The sequence below is a fragment of the Balaenoptera borealis genome, assembly GCF_965194805.1.
Source record: "Balaenoptera borealis genome assembly, chromosome: 16".
NCBI lineage: Eukaryota > Metazoa > Chordata > Mammalia > Artiodactyla > Balaenopteridae > Balaenoptera > Balaenoptera borealis.
The window spans coordinates 64,735,569-64,750,944 of record NC_138872.1 but is presented as its reverse complement, the minus strand read 5'-3'; the positions used below and the strand labels follow the sequence as shown (position 1 = coordinate 64,750,944).

General features: G+C 43.3%; 1 protein-coding gene across 11 annotated transcripts in view; it reads left to right on the top strand.

The window, feature by feature from the left end:
- The first annotated feature begins 276 nt into the window (after positions 1-276).
- Positions 277-15,376, top strand: part of RPS15A (ribosomal protein S15a) — a 399,535-nt gene continuing 384,435 nt past the window's right edge. For 4 of the 11 annotated variants that reach the window (XR_014236119.1, XR_014236120.1, XR_014236121.1 and 1 more), the window contains exons 1-4: positions 285-385; positions 1,444-1,581; positions 2,067-2,146; positions 4,830-4,915. Coding sequence is in view for 5 of the 11 variants with exons in the window: in XM_082362641.1 (XP_082218767.1) it covers positions 1,449-1,581; positions 2,067-2,146; positions 4,830-4,915 (299 nt within the window). In the remaining 6 variants the exon portion in view is untranslated. Of the gene's footprint in view, positions 386-423; positions 901-1,443; positions 1,582-2,066; positions 2,147-4,829; positions 4,916-5,002; positions 5,268-6,078; positions 6,214-15,376 lie in introns of those variants that run through there. The other 7 variants (XR_014236118.1, XR_014236122.1, XM_082362638.1 and 4 more) reach the window with 5 other exon arrangements.

Genomic DNA, 15,376 nt, shown 5'->3' with positions numbered 1-15,376 from the left:
TTCTAGAGATACTGTAAATACGCAAGTATCAAAATTCATTCTAAATGGTGAACAGTTACTGCAATAAAAATTTGCAAATATCTAGGCACTTGTCAGTTTTTGACTTTTACGGATTAGATGCTAGAAGGGAGTCGAACCTATGCTAACACCGCATCTCCACCAGCTAGCTCCCCAGGGCCTCGCCTGGGTGTTCGACTCCATCGACTCTCTACTGCCCACCCCTGAGGAGGCTCCGCCCCTCACCCGCCTCCTTCCACTAGGCAATCCATTTTTTAATTTTTTTTTGTTTTTGGCGGTCCTTTGAAAGTCTCGCGATAGCCCGACCGCTTCCCATAATTCCGTGCACTCGCCCCTCCCAACTTCTTTCCGCCATCTTTCCGTGCCGGTGAGTATCTCTCTTTGAACGACCTAGTATCATCCGTCGGCTATCGGTGCCATCCGGTGGTCTAGGACTCGGCTTCGGTGCCCTGCGAGGATGCCGGAGACCTCCTGGGCCGGGGATACTATCCTTGCGGTGTTCTGGGCAGGCGGAGGCGGAGTCCTGCCCGGCCGCCCCATGCTCTACAGTCTGGGGAGCCCGGCCTCTGGGGCGCAGGCCGCAGCCCTGGCGGGACCCGGAGCTTTCGACCGTCAGGGAGCAGTCCCGACTCTTTCGGCGGCGCTAGGACCTCCCATTAGTGGTCGAGGCAGCTCCTTGGCTCCGAGAAGCATCGGGGAGCCGTAGCCTTGGTGGGCCGTGCAGCTTCCCATTACTTAGGCCGCGCCGGGAGCTTGGGAGACAGAGGACCCTCAGGAGGGAAAACTGGATCCTGCCTGGGGTGGCGGTTTGCTGGGAACGAACTTGGGTCGTCTGGGCTCCAGGGTTTCCCCTCAGACACTTTGTTGAGCTTGCGGAAGCAGGTTGGATCCCTACTGTTGTCGTTTGAGGCATGCCCCTATCCTTAGCTTTCAAAACGATTAAAGTTCGTGCCCATTGTGATAGAGTCCATTCTGGTGCGTGTAAAATGTTTCTGCTTACCGGTGTGCTACGATTGCTGTTGGGCATAATTTTAGATGGCACGAGGACGGACGTTTCATTTTAATAGGTATTAGGTGAGAGTTGAGTAGTATCTTTTGGGTGTTAGAACAAGGCTGACACTGAGTCAGTTGGTTTGAAGGACAATGTTAATAAATAGTACAGATGCTGCTGGATTCCAGAAGTTTGGAAAATATTGCTGGTGATTATCAGCTCCGGTTCTGAATAACTGACCTACCATGGCTGGTATTTTCATTTGATTAGTAGTCGACATATTCCTCTAGGTATCCTGGGGAACTAGCCTGCTTAGAAATGGGGAAACTTCCTCATGATAGAGGCAGAAAGGAAAGGGTGTGTTCGCAGTGGAATGATTGGGTGCCTTTTAATGATAATGCCAATAAAACCCCTGTTTTGTTTTCCCTGAACAGCCATAATGGTGCGCATGAATGTCCTGGCTGATGCTCTCAAGAGTATCAACAATGCCGAAAAGAGAGGCAAACGCCAGGTTCTTATTAGGCCGTGCTCCAAAGTCATCGTCAGGTTTCTCACTGTGATGATGAAGCATGGTAAGTGTCTTGCTGTTTATTATGTTTTGAAGTAAACGTGTTACAGAATGGGTCCTGTAGAAGTGAACTGTTGGAGTGATGTGGGAAGATGGGGGAACAAGGTGGCAGTCATACATGGGAACTAATGCAATTGATAGGGGCTAACGGGTAGTGGACAGGGTAGTTCTGGACAAATGATGCTGTTCAAGAAATACTGAGTAGCGTAGAACTGTTGAAAGGAGGAGGAAGTTTGGCAGCTAAAATGGCCTTTCTTTGTGTAATATTGCAGCTGCAACATGTCACTGAAAGGGCCCTGAACCTAAAAGCTCCTTGGGATGGAAAGGAGGATTGTTTTGTCTTGGGCACGAGGTAGCCTTTGGGAGTGGGAAGCCGTGAAAAGGCAAGGAGGAAATAATCGCCTTTTTAAAATTTCAGGGTGGATTGTTTGGGGTGTTGCCCCCTAAATTTTAAAAATTATTTTTAATACAGTCACTTGTGTTCTATAGGTTACATTGGCGAATTTGAAATCATCGATGATCACAGGGCTGGGAAAATTGTTGTGAACCTCACAGGCAGGCTAAATAAGGTAAGAATTGGTTATCTTCCACGTTTAAGAACCTTCAGAATGGTCTGACAAGGTGGTCCATGTTATAATTGCTCTTGTAGAATCAGATAATGTGCTTGCTTTAGGTTAAAAAGATTAGGGATTGATTAAAATCGTTAATTTTTATATATGACCTTTTACTTCATTTGTTCTCCAGGTAGAATTGTGAGTTAACCTAGTGTTTGTGGAGTAGAAGGTATCTGAAGGGAGATGCTGGAGGGTTGGGTGAAAATGAACAACTGATGATACTGGTGTTTGAATCTTGGGTGGCTCAAGGCCACTAGTCCTGACAGTGTAAATAACTTTTGGTCCTTCGTCTCGCTTGGTGATTGTTGGGTATTTTGAACAGAGAGTATGGGATTCTCTAACTATTAATATTTCTGTTTTTGCTGACATAGGCTGAATGTATGTCTTTGAGGTCTCTTCTCCCTGTAGGCATAATCTACTGAATCTATTTGATTCTTTTGACTTGTGGTTTAACTGATTCCATGTATTTTGGGGACAGGTATCTGTCTGTAAGCAAGTTGGGGGTCTCTAAGCTGCTACCGTGCTTTCTGTGTTCAGGTTTGTAGCTTTCATATTTGCAAGGGGTCCAACAGAGTGGGGCACACGGGCCAAGAAAGTGAGTGGTTAGTGACAGGGGCCAGATTTATTGATAAGGTTATTTCCTGGACCAACAGTTCCTATTTTACAAAGGTGGTTCCTTATATAGTGAATTTGCTTCTTGTGTGGATACTTAGTGTCAGATGAAAACTACTGGATTTGAAGCCTTTGAAGAATTTTTGAAGGGAATTTTGGGCCTATGTCTTGTTTTGTTCTATTGTAGCCATTAGACTCCAATCCCACGGAAGGATTTGGATTCACTTCTTTTTCACTCTGACCCTCACAATGTTCTTGAAGTAGAAGAGGACGTGTCTTTTTTCCCCCTATTTTTAGGAGTTAGGAAGCTGAGAGCTGAGTCCTGCTCAAGGTCTCAGTAAACTGGAAGAGCTGGTTCCAGTATATAGTTTAAAGCTGTCCTGCAGCAGCTTTCGTTGGTGTTAAAAAAGCAAAACCAAAAAAACTTAGTTGGAGAAGTGCCCTGTACCACATTTCTCTTGAACTACACATAATAGCTTGAGAAATAAGTTTGAACAGAGTATTTCCCAAATGGAACTCATTTGTGGCATCCTTGTTCTGTGGTTTACTAGTTTAGAAAATCCTGGCTAACAGGTAGTTGAAATCTAGGCCCTGCCACACTTAACTGTTTGAATTAGTTTTTGGTTTCTCTCAGTTGCAGTTTTCTTACTTTATAAGACATTCTTGCCTCAGTTTCCTTCATGCAAGAGATGGATGTACCTTATTGTGGAAATGTAATGCAGCTGGGAAGTAAGGTAGTGTTTAAAGATTATAGATTAAGAAAATTCTTGCCTTGATTGTATCCTCTTAAGATTCATCTGCTTTGGGAGCGGATGTGCTGGAGTTCTGCTAGCTGAATGGAAGGGATTTTTGCTGCTGGAATAAAGCAAGCCTGGGTGTGGTAGTGTAGAGGCCTTAGAAAGGTCTTTCACTGTAGCTTGCTTGGGTTTTCCCTATTCCTATCCCTGTATTGCTTCCATCCAGTGTGGGATTGCCCTTGACAGTCAAGTGACATTTGTAGCTGATAAGGTGATGTTATAAAAAGGAGAACCTGAGTGGGCTTCCTGCCGTGGGGCAGTTGGGCATGACGGGTCCATTTTCAGTTTCTGTGGGTTCAGATCTGTCTAGGGAAGTGTACCAGCTCCAAAGACTTCACTAAGTTCTAATCTCATAGCCTCTTTTAGTTTACAGTTAAGCATCTTGGAATCTTGAATGATTCTTATGTGGATGTGCACTCACAACTTTCTGTCTGCTCTCTTAGCCCTCTGAAGGTACTAATCCTGAGTGTTCTCACATGATCATTTCTTGTGTGTAAACAGCAGGAGGCTTCCTGCTTTGATTTTTTTTTTTTTTTTTTAAAGTGCGCTAGTGATTTGTAGAGTTGGTGGTATGAGCAGGGGGCGGGGTCACATTTAGCTCTAATTAACTAAAGAGCCTTTTAGTCCCCTCATTTTCCACCCAGTTGGATCTAGTCATAGACCTTGTGTGAACCCACGGATAGATTCATGTAGCCTGTTGGTGGATATTTGAAATTTTATTGTTTTATGGTTTAGGTATGATTGATCGTAGTGCCTTGGCTCTTAGCTCTCACTGTGGAGGATAGTTGTTGCTGTGTCATCTCTCCCCACCCAACGCTGGCTGTCGTAGCATGCAGGTGGGATAACTCTTTACCTCTTTCTGCCTTCTATATATTTTGCTAGATTAGTAGGGCTTGACTATAATTTATTTGTCGAAGACTTGAGTTCCTTAAAATCTGGTCATTTGTGCTGAGACAGCTCTGCGGGCCATAGGAATGCCCACTGGTGTTGTCTTGTGTTCTGCCTCTTCTGTTGACTTTTTCAATAGTTTGCTTTTTCTTCCTATGTAGGCATAGTCTTAATTAAGTGTGTTTTTCAAATGGCATTTATATCAAAGATTGTACAAAATAGTTACCCATTAAATGTTGAGTTGGTTGGTTTATATGACTATTCAGTTATAAATGCATTTTAGTGTTACTCTTTCTGTTATTGGTGAAGTGTGAACAGCGTTTTCTCTTATGTTTTTACAGTGTGGAGTGATCAGCCCCAGGTTTGACGTGCAACTCAAAGATCTAGAAAAATGGCAGAATAACCTGCTCCCGTCCCGTCAGTTTGGGTGAGTCGATTTTCCGTATTTAAAAGTTAATGCTGTGGATCCCTGTGATGCAGTTTGACTTGAGCTTTTTTTTTTTTAACTTAATAGCAGTAGCAGTTGTCTCCGTTTCCATCCTTGACTCAAGGATTAGCTCCTGTGTTGCCATACGTCATGTGTTAGGCTCTAGTTTCTGAGAGGCGTGGGAGAGCTGAGGCTGGCTGAGAGACAACAGAATTGTGTGCCCTGTAATGTCTGCTCTTTTGGCTCAGTGCATATAGTTCATATATGTTCACTGTGAATCCCCTCCTATGGCCAGAATGACTTCTCAACCATTGGCCTCTGGGGAAACTCGATTTGAAAATCTTCCTCCTCGGTAAGAGACTGAGTTCACATCCTGGTTTTTCTGCTTTAAATCTGTGAGGCCTTGGGCAAGTCATAGCCTTGATTTCTTCATCTTAAAAATGGTAGTAGTTCTCTTGCAAGTTATAGTATCACCTGATTTAGTTCTGGTAAAGCACTTTAAGATCTGACACAGTAAGTGCTTATCTGTTTGTGGTTAAGAACTTAAACCCACAGTCATGTTTGGTGATGCTGAATTTACTCCCACTTTGTGGTTGCCGTATAACAGGTATAGTGTTATGAGCTAGTCATTTCTGATTGTAGTTATGATACTAATTTTCATGCCTCCCAGTTGGCATACCTTCTGTGTCTTACGTTGATCCCCATAGTAACCCATGAGGTAGCCAGGCCAGGTGGGGCGCCCTTTGTCCAAATAACTCTGTGTACAGTAGCTTGCCTGTGATCGTACACACAGTAAGTGGCAGAAACAATTCAGTCAGTACTTTAATGCTTTAGACTGCACGTCTCCTTGAGAGCAGAAAGTGACATTTTGAAGTTAAAGGAGTTCCAGTCTTTGCTTTTAGGTAACATTGCTTCTCGTTGTTAGCTGAGGCCAGGGCTGTATGTGTATAGCTGATATCTCTGGGTTTGGGTCTTTGGTTCTAGGAACCGTGCCTGTGTACTGCCAGCCTGTGGAGGCAGCATTAGTCTGTGTGTCCATTATGGGAAGGCATCTTAAGCATTGATAAATGTTGGAGTTTTTCTGTACCAGAAAGTAGCTCTGTGTTGAACATTCTTAGGAAAAACTTACCAGCTTTTTTTTTTTTTTTTTAAACTTTCCATAGTTTCATTGTACTGACAACCTCAGCTGGCATCATGGACCATGAAGAAGCAAGACGAAAACACACAGGAGGGAAAATCCTTGGATTCTTTTTCTAGGGATGTAATACATAACGTGCAAATAAAATGCCTCAGAGGACTCTGGTGCTTCCCTCAGTCGTTTTGAACTTTGTACAGCAGAGTAGCAAGAGCGTCTGCGGGAGTGTACAGCCTTTGTGTTAATTGGTGAATGCTGTTTCCTTGACGTAGAAGAAAGTTTTGACTTGGGATAACTTTGGCCATCACCCTTGTGGCTCACCAGAGGAGGGTGTGTCTGGCCCTGGATGGTTGACTGTGGGTTGGGGTCCAGGTGGTGAAGCTGTCCCTTTCTGGAGTCTTACATTAGCCCTGGAAGGAGTGGTGCCTTTCCTATTTTTAGCTTGACAGAATACACATTTCAAGCCCTAAAAATATGGTATGGTTGTAGTTGATGATGTAAGTGCTCATAAGGAAACTGATAACTAGAGCCCCACAGCTCACTAAGACTCATCTCAAAGTAAATTTGGATGGCATTTCAGGGACATTTTAGCAATATGTGATTATAAAATGTCATTTTTCCAAAAAATGGAACATCTTTTAGAAACTAGTTGTACTGTAAACCTGTCACCAAGTATATTCTGGAATTGGGGAGAATTAGTTTACTGGACCACTTGACCTGGGAAATGCTTGTAAAGAGCTCAGACACCAAAGAGAGGGCAGGGGTGGCTTCTGTGAAACAGACCACGGTTCCATTCTCCCTTTCTAAGAGTAGTGCTGTCCAGTACAGATGTAACAAGAGCCACATGTGTAGTTAAACCGTAGAGTAGCCGTGTTAAGACAAGTAAGAGAAACAGCTGGGATTGATTTTTTTTTTAATAACATTTTGTGTTCTAAAGTTAAAATTTCAGCACATAATTGATGTGAAAAATGAATGGGATTTTACTCTTCCTGATGTCTTTGAAATGATGAACACTGTACATTTTTTTACACCTAAAGCACATCTTAACTGGGACTAGCCTCTTTTAATAGCCACATGTGGCTGGTGTTCCGTATTGGACAGCACAGTCTAGACTTTTGATTCTTGGTGGGTCTGGCCAAGGAGAAAGGACACTTGGAAGAGATCCTGGGTATGTTATGTTATTGAGCACCTAGCCAGCTGTATTTTCCTGCATAGGAGTAGGATGAATGGGGCAGCTCAGCCTTACAAAAAAGGACAGCAGCTACTTTTCCTCAATTGTCTGCTGGTCAAGTGGGCCAAAGTTAAAAAGGCTGTCAGGTTGTAGGCCTTATTACAAGATGTCCAATAGACCTAAAAGGTGTTAGATGCCTAAACCTGTTTGATGTATAGGTTTGCTTTTTTTCTTTTCAGAAAAGGATAAGTTTCACAGTTCTCCGTTGGGATTGTTTTGATAACTTTCCTATAGGGCTGTTTTTTGACTTTCTTGTGGGTCAAGCAGTTCTCGGTAAAAATCCTCGCCGACCTGGCGTAAGGTGAATTCTGGCAAGTGACAACTTCTTTGAGCTTCCTGTTGGGTAAACAGGGACAACTTAACCTCATGGAGTTGCTAACGGACTGGTGCATGGCTTGTATTCAGTAACTTAGTAACTTCCTGAAAGGAGGGCCTACTGTAAGATGTGGGAAACAGGAGTACCTAGACAGGCCCTAGAGGTGTGGCTGGTAACCACATGTGGTAGGCGTCACTTGCTAAGATGTGAGAGGAAAAGTTGAGAGGCATGTCTGGGTTTGGGGCCTCTGATGTTTGGAGGGCCATGAGTAAGTAACATGGGTTTGGGGGGCTCAGTACACCAGGATTGAGGTCTGCTTTTCCACCTAATAACCTTGATTCCCTCATCTGTATATTGGGGATAATGGAAGAAACCTACCTCAGTTGAGGGAAAGATGAGGTTATATAAAATAGCACTTGACAGTCATTTTACAGCTGTATTTGTCAGACACTGAAGTGAAGTGTGTCTAGAAGACCGAAGAGCTGATGGTTGATTGGTTCTCTTAATGCCAAGGTTGTAAGCTCTAGGTGGATGGAGGCCATGTTTTGTTTACTGTTGTCTGGTCTGTAGCCTGATACCTGGCACATAGGGGATGCCTCAGTAAGTACACGTTGATTGAATATCATACTGGGCATTGACTTCAAATGCTAAAGTGAGGACAAGAAAGTGGCCCTATTTGCCATTAGTAGGGATCCTTTGTCCTTTAAAATGAACAAGGGTGGGAAAAATCTGGATAAGGAAAATTGGGTGACCTGTTGATGAATGTAACAGCACATGAGTGAGGAAGCAGGTGGCCTTAGTCCTTGTTTCTGAGACCCAGTAAGAGTTGTAACATGACCGGGGGCTGGTTGGCTGGGGCTAGACCCCTGGGTTTGAGGCTCTGGAGATAGTTTAGGTTCCTGCTGGCATAATGACTTGGCTCAGAGTTGTACTTTGCTGTGGTGTGAACTCAGCTTTTCCTCCTAACGTGCTACTGTTGCCAGCAGGCAGAGATCTGGGGTTTGGAGTGGGACAGCCCACCAGATGCACTGAGTCAGTGTTAAAGGGGGCCCCAGCACCTACCCAGACCCTGGAAGTCAAGACCGCTGCCAGGAACATCCTCCATGTTTTAGCAGCTCGTCTGTGTCCACGCCAGTGTGTGCCGTGTCCTCATTTAGAAGCTGTTGTGCCTTGCCTCTGGGTAACTTGGGTAGATAGAATTCTGAGTACTCAGTTCTCTGGGCAAGCCAGAGTTATTACAGTCTTCCTTGGTCAGGTCAGCATCTGAGATTACTTTTTCCTTCTCCCCAGGCTAGGAAGTTTACTTTCCACTACTGACCCCGAAGAAAGCAAGCTCTGGGAGACCGGAAGTCTGATTCTTACTTGGCTTTCCAGTCTAATTCATTGCTTCCCAAAACAGCTGACAATGCCAGTTGTTTCATCTTTAATACAGATATAATCTAATCCTAAACTCTAAATCACCCCCACATATGTGCCCCACCTCTGAGCCCTGGCTTATGGCTCACCCCACCTGGAATGCCTTCTCCTCTTCCCCAGAGGTGTTCCCAAGATCCAGCTTAAAGGTCACTTCCATCGTAAATCTTCCTCCAAAAGGAACATGTGTTGTTATACTCTTATCTTTTCTCTCCTAAAGATATAAGTGCCTTAATAAGGCTAATAGTAGTTTTTAGTGTTTGTTAAATGTCTACTACTATATGCCAGGCATGGAACTAAGAGCTTTACGTGTATCATCTCATTTCATCTTAATTCTGCATGATGGCTACTGTTGCTGGCTCCAGTTTTTCAGGTGAAAAAAATGAAGCACAGAGCTGTGACACCATTTATTGAAGATGCTAGGGAGTAGCAAAGTCAGGATTTCAATGCTTTACCAGTCTAACTTTCCAGGCCCTTATGTTCTGTCATACATTCTCCTTATCTTCAGTGTGTAACTAAATTTATTATATGTTTACTATATCCAGGCACTTGGGGTACCCAGGGAGTGCCAACATATAGTCCATGTTCCACAGCAGGAACCCTGTTATCTCTGTCCCCAGCATCTAGCCTATCAAAGATGTCAGCATGTTTAAAAAAGTCATCTCTGACCCTCTGGGCCATGGGATTGTTTTTCAAAGTGTAATCCCATCCAGTGCCTGTGTTATAGTGTTGAGTCCACAGAATTCCATGGTCCCAAAAATCAGTCTCAGGGAAGCATGGGAGTAGAGTGGGATATGGGCAGGATTCAGTTCAAGGTCACTGTCCTGGCACCCAGGTTCCCAGTTTTATGTTTTAAGTAATCTAATGGGCAATGAAAGTGCTGCAGACCACACAGAAAATAAGGTAAGGGAGGCAGTAAAGAAAGATACAGTTAATAGAATGGATCACATGCTTTGTGATCTTGGGCCAGTTGCCTTTCCTTTATGTGCATCAGTTTCTTCATCTTTAATGTAGGGATAATGGTACTACTCTCTTTGGTGGTCATGAAGATTAAATATAATGCTTGTAAAGTGCTGGAATGGTAATTAGAGCTGTTGGCAAAATATTCAGGTTCTCCACCTGCCAGGCACATGTACTTTCCATGTGATTAATTCTGGTCAATGAATGAGCTGTGAGCAGAAGTGATGTGTGTTACTTCCAGGCTGGAGCATCTAGTGGCTGGTGGGAGAACTCCCGTGCGCCCTGTTTCTTTCTGCCATGGTGATGGGCAGTGGGCTGCATTAGCCCAGGCCTGGGAGTGTGGGTGACAGTGCAGAGATCCAGCTATTCAGCAGTGGCAGTGTAGGAAGAGCAAGAAATCACCCGTTGATGATTCTGCTTTGTTACTAGCCTCCTGATACAAGTGCTTAGAGCAATCTCTGAAATTTAGTAAGGGCTTATTAAGTTACAAAAAGGAAATGGGTGGGCTATAGAGTAATAGGGTTTATCGTTCTTTGAGTGGATGTCAGGAGACTATAGGACCCTCTGTTCTCAATGTGGCTTTTTCCGTTACCCACCGCAACCCCCTCCATGCGTGCACGTGGCTCTTACCTACCCCCAACCAGCAGCCCTCTGACAGACAGTCCATCCTTAGGTGGGGCACCTGCCTCAAACCAGGTAGAAGATACATGAGGATTTTTGAACCTGGGAGATACGAGGTTTGTGTCTTTAAAATGATGGAAATGGTAAGATAAAAACCTCCAGTGCTGCTGATTGTCATGATATCGGCCATGTGGAAGAAGACGCTTGGAGCAACAACAGAGGAATGTCCCTGAGCAGACAGATGCATCAGGTCCTCACGGTGTTTGACTGGCTTCCGGTTGTTCCTGAGATGCAGCTGCACCCTACCCTTCCCGTGTTCGTATTCTGTGAGCAAGGAATAACATTCTCCACTATTTTTTTTCAAAAGTACTAGTTTGAACTAAATTTAAATTTAGTGTATTTAAAATAAATTAATAAAGCTAAAATTAAATTTACTGATTTGAACTAAATTCTAGTTACTTGCAAACTAACACAGCCCTACTTCCAGCTCTTTCGCCAATCTGCTCTGGAGCTTCTTGGGAATCAATCTTGCCATCTGTCAAATGGGGGCTGGGATATTAGTCCTACCTGCTTTTTTAAAAAATTGAAGTATAGTTGATTTACAATGTTGTGTTAGTTTCTGGTATACAGTACTACCTGCTTTATTACTCATCATTTTTCATTGCAAAAAACAGAAACCACTCTAGCTAGTTTTAATTTATTACAGGATATAAGGTAACTCAGTCTCTGGAAGGGCCAGAGAATTAGTTTGGAGGCTTTCAGCCAAGGCTGGTATCTCCGTTACACCTTTGGCCCATTCCGTTCAAAAACTCAGCTCCTGAGTTCTTTGCCCCTGCTGTTTCTGGAAGCTTGAGGTTTCTATCACCCTTACTAGTATTAGTTCCACACTGACTTCATGTTATCCTCTGATGCAGCGTTTCTCAACCTTGGCACAATTGACATTTTGGGCAGGATGATTCTGTGTGTGGGGGTGGGGGGTGGGGGGTGGCTGTCCTGTACATTATAGGATGTTAGCAGCATGGTTGGCCTCCCCACATTACATGCCAGTTGAGACAACCAAAAATGTCTTCTGACACTGCTAAATTCCCCTGCAGGACAAAATCACCCCAGGTTGAGAAACACCATTCTATTGGATCAAAGCTTCACACTCGACTGCAAGCAGACTGTGCCAGGGCAAGAGTTCAAAAAGAGGCCTGTGTGTCATATGTCTATGTATTTAAAAGTAATAAATCAAGCTAACAAGATGTTTAGTAAAATGTTTGTTCTCATCTCCTATCTTGACAGCTTCATAACAACAATGAAACCCCAAACAAATTTGGTTTTATATGATGAAGTTGGCAGAATGTCTAAACTGAATTATTGCATATATTCTGAGCAAGTTGATGGGACAGCAATATTTGAATGAGAAAGACATTCATAATTTATAAACTATTATATATTCCATAAAATTTATTTCTCTTGCCTTCATTTTTCATAAAATCACTAAATATGTTGTTATAATAAAGGTTTTTGCATAGTTTATGTTCTACAGGCAGTAATGATCCAAAAGACAAAAAAAAGTGTAATTAGTTTCAAAATATAAAAATTTGAATATGTTTTCATAGAAGATATAAATGAAAGTTAATGTAAAAATTAAAAAATTTTAAAGCTCAAAAGCCTCAGTGAAGTTGCTCTTCTAAAGTAGTCAAAAGTATTAAAATTACAGGGCAAAATACAGATTATATAAGTATTGAATATCAAAGGTTTAAGTCAAAGTTGTTTAAAGCTAGAAAATTTTAATTTAATATTTTGAAAACAATTTTATTAATAGTTTTATTATATACTATTTCTCTTACATGACTTTTTGCAGTTCTAGTATTCAGTGTCAATCTAGTTGCTAATATAAAGAATTGGTATTACTTTATATTTCTGTCTTTGGATAGAAGAATGGAAATTTCTATCCAAATAGAAATTCTCTATCTCACATACACAAATTAGAGTGATATTAACTACTTAAATTGCAAAATGTTCTTTGGAAATGACAAGCAGGAACGTGAAGAGAAACAGAAAAATGGACGCTTAGCACTGATGGCAAGTGATGCTTGTTACGCTAGAATCTATTGCACACATGCTGCTTGAGAAGGAGAAGTTATTAAGAAGTTAATTAATTTGTCCTTTCACTTAATTATTTTCAATTCTAAAGTTCTTCGTATACTCTGACACAGTGCCTGTCTGCAACACTGGCAGAGGCCACTCCCCACAAACCTTTCTGATATTTAGATACAGTTGCCCTTTGTTTAGAGATTTTAGGGTAAGAGGTGAGGAGAGCATTCTTGGGGGCCTGAACGGTGTTATGAAATGGGATGTTTAGGATTTCAGTTCATGCTGAGCCAGTGCTAAGCATATGATCCTGAATGACAAAAGCACCCTGTGTTCCTTAATACATTTATTTTTTTATGTATTTCTGAGTTACAGGGCCAATCTTGCTAGGATGTAAGTGCACTACTGGCTGCAAGGGAGACAGGGAAAACAAGTCCTGAGCCTCCACCTTGGGGATCTTTAGACTCACAATATAGGAATTTCCCCAAACGTAGAAAGAGTGCTCAAAAGGTGCTGGGCAACCAAAATTGGTGGAATAGGGAAGTCCAGGGCTCCATTCTTTCCCCAAAACAACTAATGAGCTGGTGAAGACTGTCAGAGTCAGCTTTTGAAGAACTCTGAAATCTAGTCAAAAACTAACAACAACCAAGGGAAAACCTGGTGAAGAGAGAAACTGCTTCTTTATGGTGAGAGGGTGCAGTGGCATTTCAGATTGCCCACCCACCGTCCCCCACGCTCCACGGCCATGAGGATGGTGACCCAGACTTCTCGTGCTGGTTGCGAGTGCCAGAAGGGAAACTATTCTCGAATAACTGTGGTGGTGGGGTCAGCCTGCCTGGTGGCTCCCTCAGGACAGGTGGAAAGGCTTCCTGTTTCCTCACTCAGGGCATTCCTGGGGCTGGGGTGACAGGTGGCTTTTGCTGAAAGCATTTAAAGGCACAGACAGGTACTGGCCTCAGCACCCTGCAACAATACTTGGGACAGGTAATAGATCAAGAAGCCTGAGAAAGGAGAGGCTGGGAAAGAGACATGTGTGGGAATAGGGCTTTTCAAAGCTTCCATGTGTGCCTGGGACTCGAGAAAGCCATGTGCAGGCTTAGAGTGAGACACACAGTCAGAGAAGGCCTGAGAAGACTCTGGGCTTTCATCTCTTGCTGGCCTTCAGGCTCTGTGCAAGCAGGAAGTGAAGCTAAGGCAGAGTTGCAAGTAGCCTCTACTAAGTGTTCAAGGCGTGCCCTGACACAGATCCAGTTGGCAAAGACTAAGAGGGTATTTTTTCTTTCCTCTAAAAGAAGAATTCTTTATTTCTTTTGTTGGCTCCAGACATTTAAGGTAACTCTGCCAAAATAGCAGTTGTCCGATAAGCTAAAGGAACACAGAATTCAGTGGCAAAGACTACAGACCTTACAAAAATAAAGAAGTCACTAAGTAAGCAAACAACAGCAACCTACAATAGGCAGAGGAAGGAAAATCTGACTTCCGGAGTTGCCACATATTCAAAATATCCAGTATTCAACAACCAAAAATCACAAGCCATGCAAGTAACAAGAAATTAATGGCCATTCACAGGAAAAAATTAATTAATAGAAACTGTCCATGAGGCAGCCGTATTTCCTCACTAAAAATAAAGCCCTGTTTTGGGGCCGTGAGGATGGGATGTGTTTAGAATAAATGTATACATGTGTGGTGACACTGAGGAACCACTGCGTGATGTGTTCTCTTGCTGTTTGGATGGGGTTGCGTGTCTGTATCCTCTTAGAAAAGTACACAGTGTGCCAAGGGAGAAAGGGGGAGAGCTCCCAGGAGCACGTGGTTCCAGCCAAAGAGATGGTGGTGTGGGTGGGTGCGTAGGTGCCCAGGGAGAGGCGGTCCACACCCAGCTGTGTTTCCAGCGTGATTGCTCCCAAACCAGAGAGAAGATGTAAAGTCCCTGCTTCCCGAGGCGTCCAAAGGACAGGGGCTTTGTAGAGTGTAACCCAGATGCTGTGTGAATGGGAATGTAGGGGAGGATGGGGCCTTGACAATGAACTTGACGGTAGAATGGACTGTGGGGATATAGCTTAGCCTTCTTACCTTTGAGCTTCATTTATCTCATTTGTGAAAACATGATGATGATGATAATGATGACGGCCATACTTGGACTGTGCATTCTGTGTTCCAGACACTTCATATAAGAACTCATTTAGTTTTCATATTAATATTACAAGGTGGTGCATTTTACAGATGAGGAAGCTGAGGTGTAGGGAAGTTAGGTCACTTGGTCGTACAGCTAGTATTTGGAGAAAGCAGATTCAGATCTGGCCTCTGTCTTAAGCACTGCCCTGGCTTCATGGGCTTATCATGAGGATTAAATGGGTGAACACATTAAGAGCTTAGTCTGGTGCCTGGCACAGGATAAGTGTTCAGAGAATCGTAACAGCTGTTGTTATCAGTATCAGAATCCAAACATACAAGTGGGGGCTTTCTCCAACTCTCTCATGTCAGATGTGCTTATGTGTGTAAACAGCCACGTTTAAAAGGGGAGTGGGGAACATCGTTTTGCAACTACCTATTAAACTGGTGGATCTTTACTTAGAACAAATTACAAACACCTTTGTGCTGCCTGGAAGGTAAAATTTGCTCAAGCCTTCCCTGGTTTTACCCCAGCTTGGGCCCACTCGGCTGGGTGAGCTGACCCCACCATCTGTCCCTCAGCCCCTGTGCTTC